The 8,770-nt window shown below is 36.8% G+C and overlaps 1 protein-coding gene across 2 annotated transcripts; it reads right to left on the minus strand.

The window, feature by feature from the left end:
* Positions 1-476: 476 nt before the first annotated feature.
* LOC118047065 (uncharacterized) lies at positions 477-7,630 on the minus strand. 2 transcript variants are annotated; one of them, XM_035056231.2, is made up of 9 exons: positions 7,188-7,630; positions 5,046-5,146; positions 4,567-4,930; positions 3,107-3,943; positions 2,933-2,990; positions 2,621-2,682; positions 2,429-2,535; positions 2,252-2,339; positions 477-1,316 (listed from the first exon to the last, which is right to left on the minus strand). In XM_035056231.2, the coding sequence occupies exons 1-9, from the start codon at positions 7,308-7,310 to the stop codon at positions 1,008-1,010; spliced, it is 2,049 nt and encodes a 682-aa protein (XP_034912122.1). In that variant the 5' UTR covers positions 7,311-7,630; the 3' UTR covers positions 477-1,007. The 2 variants fall into 2 exon arrangements, with proteins under 2 accessions (XP_034912122.1, XP_034912121.1); XM_035056230.2 differs by having other exon boundaries at positions 3,107-3,946.
* Positions 7,631-8,770: the final 1,140 nt, after the last annotated feature.

The raw sequence follows: 8,770 nt of genomic DNA on the forward strand, positions 1-8,770 counted from the left end.
AAAGCTGTCATCCATGGGGAATTCTCGCTTCTGAGAAAGTGTTTGCAAACGTAGTATAGAATCTAGTCTCTTGACTTTGCAGATCTCTCCTAACTTGGTCATTGGAATCTGTGGAATATGGATCACAGAGACATACAACGGATCAATGATAAATCAACTGCACTATCACGTATGATCCTTGGAGATATTTGGAGAAAGGAAATGGAGGGCTATACCGGAACTAAACACCAAATGCAAATCCTCTGATGCTACGAATTTTTCCCCTGCTCAAAGAATACCACCAGAGAGTGTTCTGCAGGGGAAAACATCATCATACCCGAAACAGCCTTGCATGGAAAGTAAATACTGAGGCAAGAATTTTGGAAACATGCCAACTAACAAACCTAAAAGATCTTCAGCTATCACACAAAAGCAAAGCAATGAAAAATCCTTCTTATTTCTTTCCCTTTTTTTGTTTCGGGGTGATGGACATGTGCTGAAGAGAGATGATGAACAGGCTATAGTAATGACACAGAACCAATGTTTTACCTGTGCATATGCTGGGTAACTTCCTCAATTCTTTTTCTCATTCTATTCTCCTTTCTCGAAATAAAAAATAAAAAACTGAACAAAATAAAATCCCACAAAATAAAGGCATCATCTATCCATCCATCCTGTTCACAAATTTCAATATGATGGTATATATAACTCGGGGGTGGAACAACTTTGGCGGAGTCCCTGGTATTTTCCCATTCAGATCCAGCAAACTCCAAAAAAACACCCTCCAAAACAACCCCAAAATATTTGCTAAAAGAAACCCTCCCTAGTCACTACACTTTGGATATCCGCCTATTGTAGTAAATGCCACCCAAGCACAGAAACATCATAATCTGAGGACAAGAGAATCTGTGGATCCATCTCTTTCCAAGAACCAAAAAGTTTGCCGCAGTCATGATTCAGGCATTTCAATGTAACTTGTTTTGATCATAATCTGGATGTTTGGGAAAAGAAAGCATGCGTTATCAAACTTAAGTGGTACCCGAATTCCCATCTGGTTTTGGTTCTGTTCGGACATAGGTGAGACTGCGGGCAGAGGGGGAGACAACACTGCTGACAGAGAATGCAGCACTACTCTCAGCCGGACTGCCCTGAGCATCTCGTTTCCACTGCAAACTTCTTGCACCAGGTTTCACATAGAGTCGAGGCCTAAATATAGGAGTGCCTCTTGGAAAAGGTGTTCTAGCAAACCTACCAGCAGCATATGAGGAGCCACGGGCAATACGAGGCCATGTCATAACAGGACTAGCTTCTTGGTTGGAAGAGCTTCTCTTCATGACCTGCAGCACAAAAAATAATGTTAAGATGCCTATCAAATCTTGGAGTGGACCCCTAAGACAGTAATAAAATGTGCATCAGTTCCAACAAATTTCACATCTAAATCCTAGCTGCCATTTTTTCAAGTTTAAATGAACACATGCTTTAAGTTCTTATTGCTCTGTATAGAAAATAAGAAGCTCCCTTGTTCTCAATAAGAATAAAAAACGGAGAATTGAAAATACCAGTTTAGATTCTTCATCTACAAAATGGCATGCATAACTCTACCTACTCAGACCATGTGATTTCTGTGAAACAACTCCACACCACACAATAACCATTAACCAGAAAAAAAAAAAAAAAAAAAAAAAAAAAACTGTTAAAATCATCTAGAAATCCCAGAATATCAGGAGAGCTCAAACTTGATAGCTCGGTATGTGCTTGCAAAAGAACTGAGGCCTTTCAAAAATATATGTAACTGGACAAATCTCGACAGTTCCCTCAACTTTCCATCATGGAGTCATTCCATATACTTTTGCAATTCTTTTCATTTACAAATGCATGCATGCACACAGGCAAGTGCAAGCACTCACGCACACAAGAAAGAGCATGCAAGAGTATAAAAGTAGCAAACCATTGTGCCTCCATGAAAACTTGCAAAACAGCTACTAAGCCACAGCCAATGAGAAGCAAATGCACATGACCATGGTTTTGCTTTTTAGTTCTAAACATTTAACATGATAAAACTATCTTGCAGCTGATACAACCATTGATTTAACTTTTTCAAACTTTGGCAACCTTGCTATCTACCAAACCAATAAATGAAGTTGAAAAAAATAAAATGCACAAAACATCCTCCTCAACTGACAGACATGCATCCAACAAAAGAACAGAGACACCAGAACAGAAAAGGACCCCAACTAATAGCAAATTAAGATGCAGTCTCTATTTTCATTACCTTGACAATCCGTGACATGAAAGAGGTGCCATCAAGAGATAACGCATTGTCAGCTGCCTCTTTCCGCATAAATTCCACATAAGCTGACCTGCATAATCATATTGCTCAGCCCCCTTGAAAAAAAAATTCCAGAATTTGCTAAGGAAACAGATCAGAAGAATGTTAAACAACTCTCACCCTGTTGGTTGCCCTGTTGCTGCATCAGTGACTATAACCACTTTAAGCACTTCACCAAACTTATTAAAATGCCGTGACAGACTGTCCTTTGTCGCAGCAAAATGAACCTGTGAAGACAGCAATGAAAATATGATCAGGATACAGCAATAAATACTCCTTCCAAGCTACAGCTTGATGCACATCAGTACTTACATTGCTAACAAAAATGGTTCGAGAATCAGCATCCTCTAAGGGACGACCTGCAGTATATGAACCTGCAGAATCATCAAAAACAACCTCATCTAAATACTTGGAAAAAATGGACATGAGAAACAAAATTTGACGTATCAGAATGGCAACCATCTTGCAGTAGAGAAGCTTAAGATGATGTCAGTCATGAGAAACACCCAAAAGGGTAGAGCTCCAAAAGTTGCAACATCACTAACATAAACTGATTTTGTTTCCCATTTAAAAAGAGAGAGAGAGAGATTCAATGACACTTAAAAAACACACATGAGAACTGACCAGATGCAGATGATGGAGGCTTCTGAGGTTCTTGCTGAATATCACCAGCAGGTTTTACCTGTTCATAACCACAGGAAACATCGTCAGCAGTCAATGCAAAGAAAGAACAATAAGTAATTTCATATGAAAAATAGCAAGAAGAATAATGAACCCAGACAAACAAGACCGTCTTACATTTCCATTACTAACTGAGACAGGGTTGCTAATTTCCTTCATTAGCTGAGCACCACAGCTCCCAGCATCTGCCTCGTTATCCTGAACTGATTTCAGATTATCCATTACAGTATCCCTCGATTCTTGATAATGAGGTGGTCTCCAGGTATTTACATTCACAGAAATGTTCACTATCTTACGAGAAGTATTCGCAGCTGAAACGGATTGATCCTGATCCTTGGCTACATTGTAGTTTGACATGAGTGAATCCTTACCCTTACTTCCCAAATATGTGCCAGTCTGAGAAACATCCATAACCCTATGACCCACAGGGCTGGAATCATCATAACCTTCATAATCAGACATCAAACCAGTAGTCAATCCAGCTTCTTGCCCTGTCATATTCGTAGTCCCTGCATGTCCGCAATACTTGCTTCTTTGAGGATAGTTTGAGTGGGTTTGTTCCTGAATTTCATTAAAATCTTCATATTCATCATCTTCAACAGCATGATCTCTAAATTCTGCAACTTGTTCAGTGATCAATGATGCATCCATGTCACGACCAAGCCGGTCAAACACGCTTCCTGAAGATTTAACTTTTACTACATCTTCAGCAGCTTCTCGCACAGCTTTTAGTACAGTAGCCATGGGATTTGGAACTCTTGCAATTGACTGAAGCCTCCTAGGACGATCAACCAATGATGTGTCCTCAGTGGATGCAGACACCACTGAGCGAAGACGCTTCCGTGAGGGCTCTTTTACCCTGCCAGATGGTCTCAAAGTTCTGACAGCATCTCTCACTGCAAACTGAAGCAGTCGTCGAGGAGCACCACTGGTTGCTTGAGAAACTGCATCCCTCTGCTGAAATATTAGTGCATGCAAAATTTGATGATCAAAAAAAAGGAACTTATTTTCATTAAAAAAAATAAAAAAGATGAATTTTGAGCTCTGAAATTATATTAAAAATTTTCAGCATAATGGTATCCGGTATTCACAACCAGATGAGTAGGAATGTCTATTGGTAACCCTACCACCAGCAATCACACATCATACATCCTCATATTTTAGGTAAGAAACATAATTCACCAGGTCTAAACCATAGGAAATTAGTTGATTTACTTTGTGTATGTTCACATTAAAAATTTAAGTTATTTTATGAAGCAGAACCCTCTGCAGTATAGTGTGCAATAGAAGCAGTTCTACTATAGTTTTATAGGTTGAGTGAGGGAAGAAAATCATAGCCTCAAGATTGTAACCAAAGCAGCGTCATAAATCTCCTAATTTCCTAATGTCCTACAAAACATGAATATGTGTGGAGTTTTATATGATTTTAAAGAGCTTTAGTTTATATCATAAATCTCCTAATTTCTATTCTCGACTTTCCAAACACCTTGTTAATAACCATAAAGTTAAAATAGAATCACTTAACTTTTAAGCCTTACTACCCAATCAAATGTGAAAGAAAAATTTGAAATCCAAACCTTCACATGTTGTTGCTCATCATGCCGAGTCCTTTTCTGCTCTTGTGGGGTTTGGGGAGATGGAGATCTTCTTGCACGACTGGCTTTTCCATGAGTTTTTTCCTCTAGGTGAGTGTTATCGACCACAGAGCTTCGAAGCGGAGGCGGCTGGTTCACGTCTCTAGCTACACCTTTCCATTCTCTTTTATGCCTACCTCTACTTGAATTATCAGGCTTAACATTTTCGTGTTCTGAATCCAATTGATGAGATTCGTTACCCTCAGTCTGCTCTATCAGTGTGGGATTTGTTCTGGCCACTTCATCTGCGCGAGTCTCCGGAGGCCGTACATACATATCCAAATTTGTAGCCAGGTGATCCCATAGCCTGTTCAAAATCAAGTTAACTGGTGAAACAAATGGGAATAACTTAAAACAGAGTTGTCAACAAATATATTTTTTACAATATCAAATGTATCAAAAACAGGAATGGATCAAATTACCAAGATACAAAAGAATCACTGTCATCCCCCAAAAAAACATTCAATTCATTTCTTGCTTCTTCCTTATCCCTGCCATTTCTCAGCAAGACAATCACATATTCCTGCGAATGCAAAACTCTTATGAAACATTGTAGTGCTGAATCATTTAGAAACTCAAAATATTTATGGTTTAGGCATGGAAGAGCATCTTTTCAAATACTCTGCTGAACCATGGAGTCTCAGAATAATAGAGGTGTTTAAACATATTATAAAAAAGCTTTTAAGGACCTAGCTAATAACTAACAGGACTTTCACATGCTAAACACAGTATATGCAACAAAAGAACATCAAACTGGAACCAAACACCTAAACTGACATTGGGCAGAACTTTCTGGACTAACCTTTACAAACAATATAGGAAGAAAGATACAGGTAGTTGCAGGCTACTCAAATTTATTGACAAAATTGCCTAAAATAATGCAGGAGCAGTCCGGTCTTAAAAAATATTTTTATTTTCTGAAATTATTATTAATTAATTTGTTAAGAGTATTCACATGTGACTTTTAAAATATTTCCTTGGTGGTTACTTTTGTTGCATTGCAACCAAGACTAGTGAATCTTTTTCCTACAAAGATCTAGGGCTTTAACCGGCATAAATAGGCTGCGAGGATTATTTTCTATAGACTTTTTGTTCTGTTTATTTTTCAATCTATTCAGATTTTAGAGATTTCTTGGTGAACCAAAAACCTTATTATCTGGATCCCAACTTGAAATTTATTATATTTTAGCCATCATCCAGCTGTAAGTGTAGTTTTCTATTGTTTTCCTCTTCTCAAACTACATCACAGAATTTCTCAAAGCATGGCCTGTAACATACATCAATATCTCCAAAATACATAAGCATATTGGCTTCCCACTTAAAACCCCAGTCCAGGTCAAACTGTACATAATTCTGACCTAATAGCCAAGACTAAACCAAATGGAGATAATTACTCCCATAATCACACAAAAAAAATAAAAGCAAAAGTAGCCTTGTATTTAAAAATAAAATAAAAAATCTACTTCGAACTCCATGTCCAAGTTGAATTCAAATCCCACCATGTACCTGAGCACCAATGAGCACAACACCATACCACAAACAAATTTATAACACTTCATTTTCCAGCTAAATTTCATCTCACTTGATAGAGCCCACTCAAATAACTGAACAATCCATATGAATAAGGGCAAGAAGCTCAAACAATCTCAAGTACAAATTCACAATCCCGCAACGTTTTGTACTCTAGCTCTGTAGCATGTTCAACAATAATGAGGCAAAATGCTATGAGCAAAGTCATTCATTTGAATCTTATCTTTCAGCAAAACACCAAATCCTTAGAAGTTTCCACAACCTAGACCTAACTACAAAAGATTTATTGTTTGGTGTTTGAATTCATTAACCAAAGCCCACGTGAGGAAATCAAACATGTCATAGCAAATAAAATATAAAAGCTCTCTATCCGCAGCGTTCCTTGCAGTGATCAGATATCAACCATCAACAAGACACATAGCATCGTAATAGCTTCAGATGTTTTAACTGAAACATTCCTATAAACACCTAGAGGGTTAGATATCATTCAACAAACTATGCCCGCATAAAATGAGGTCAATTTTTATTATTTGGCACATATCCTTCGCACAATTTTGCAAATTGTCCAGTACAAAAGCAAACAGCTCTCGACTACAATTGCACCATCTTCTCACCAACACGCATCACCAATAATCTCACGATGTCCATATAACCAGGGACATAAACAACTAAGAGAGAGCTCTACCGATTCTAAATCCTGCCATTTTCACCTCTCTTAATGTAGGTCCAGCAGCAGCATTCTCCACTTCAGGCAAAGCCGCATGGTGAAATTCCACAGATACTTCACCAAAACAGTCCATTCAATAAACAGCATAAACTCAATTCAGCTTCAACTAAGCCTCAATCCCAAACTAGTCAGGATAAAATGAACACCGCCATTTAATAAAAGGAAATGAACAATAGCACGATATCCAGACTCCAAAATTAGCTAATCAAATTAAACCCTAAAGAAGAGAAAAAATTCACTAAAATACGAAATTCAAAAATTCAAATACACAAAAACAACGAAGATTGTTATCCATGTATATGCGTACCACAAGAACATCGTCAGTGTAATCGCCCATGAACTCCTTAAGCTTCTCGCTAACTCTATCTCTCAACAAAGCGGCCCCATCTTCACTAAAATTTACCCTGAATTTTTTATCCACGCTTCCCATCTCTCTCAATCAATCAAAAAATCAAAAACCCTAATTAAATTCTCCGGCAATAAAATCGCCTCCAAAAAAAAAAACAATGATTGAAAATCTACGATTCTCAAAACACAAACCCTAAGTTCGAGGATTTAAGAGGCAATTGAAATTCTTCGAGATAAAAGAGATGATGATAAATGAGGTGAATGCGGAAGGGTTAAGATTTTCTCGGGAAAGTGAGGGAAAATTCTAGGATTTTGAGGTTTCATGGAAATAAACCCCCGAATTTTAATTTTCCGGGGTTAAGGTAGGGGTTGTGGATTTTACAGAGAAATAAATTTTGTAATTGCTGTACTGCGTTTGTCTATATATACCCACCGTCTCGCCAAGGATAAATAAAATTAAAAATAAAGGTGTTATTATTATTATATATATAATAAATAAATAACACTAAATGCGCTTAGTTTTCACAATAGCAGGTAAATTACTCTATAAATATGCTATGGTTTAATTATTATTTTTATTTTTTACTAATTTTTTTAATATTGTAATTTGCAACATCAGTCGAGTACATTTTAAAAATCAATGAAATAATAATAATACCCCTACATATATTAAAATATAAAAAATTATTATTATTATAAAACTCATTCTTTTTTATTTATGTTAATATTTTTCAAACCCACAACTTATGATAACAGTCGTTCTCTCTCATCACGACGACACAAGACACCACCAAATATTTCCACCAAATATTTCGGAAATATTTTGCAAGAAATCACATAAAAATCCCAGCTTTTATTTTCTCTCACCTGGAAGCAAACACTCAGAGAAGGTCAATTTAAAGCTCCCATGTGCCATTGATATAGAGATTGTTGATGGTGAAATTGGATTTATTAGTGTAGATCTACTAGGTTTTTTATGGTGGAGCTAGATTTGCTGGTGGGGGGACAGGGCAACATTGTTATGTGGGGAGACTAGTACAAAACTTTGGAGAAGGATTAATGGTGGAGGTGGATTTGGTACACTTAACCGGCTTTTGAAATATCTTAAATGTTAAAGTTTAAGAATTAAATTAATTTAAATAAATTAATGATATTGGAAGGATAAATAACATATTTGGCGTTATGATCCAAGCAATTTCAAAGTATGGTCATGTTATGAGGTAAGATGAAAACATCAACCTCCACATTTATCAGCTTTTTACCATTACAGGTTCCCTCGTTAAATGAGTTGTGATGGACCAAAAGAGGAAGAAGTGATTGTCATGAAGGATATTTTAAAGACACCATTAAAAGACCTAAATCATATGGTAATGTGGGGAGACTAATGCAAAACTTTGAAGAATGATTGGTGGTGGAGCTGGATTTGGTACCAAATATAGGAGATTTTTTCGTTTCCTTTTGCTTTCTCTTTGTCTTTTTTTTTTTTTTCAAGTCTTTTAGTGCTATTTTTGTTATTTTTTAGGCTTTAGAGGCTCTTTAGTT

The sequence above is a fragment of the Populus alba genome, chromosome 1 (assembly GCF_005239225.2).
Source record: "Populus alba chromosome 1, ASM523922v2, whole genome shotgun sequence".
In the NCBI taxonomy this organism is placed as follows: Eukaryota; Viridiplantae; Streptophyta; class Magnoliopsida; order Malpighiales; family Salicaceae; genus Populus; species Populus alba.

Bases quoted from the DNA above. Each gene is read 5' to 3' on its own strand.
- LOC118047065 (XM_035056230.2), bottom strand. From the start codon at position 7,310: ATGGGAAGCGTGGATAAAAAATTCAGGGTAAATTTTAGTGAAGATGGG. The intron at 5,147-7,187 runs GTACGCATATAC...TTGCATTCGCAG, and splicing joins ACACTGACGATGTTCTTGTG to GAATATGTGATTGTCTTGCT. The intron at 1,317-2,251 runs GTAATGAAAATA...TTTGTGCTGCAG, and splicing joins TCATGTCACGGATTGTCAAG to GTCATGAAGAGAAGCTCTTC.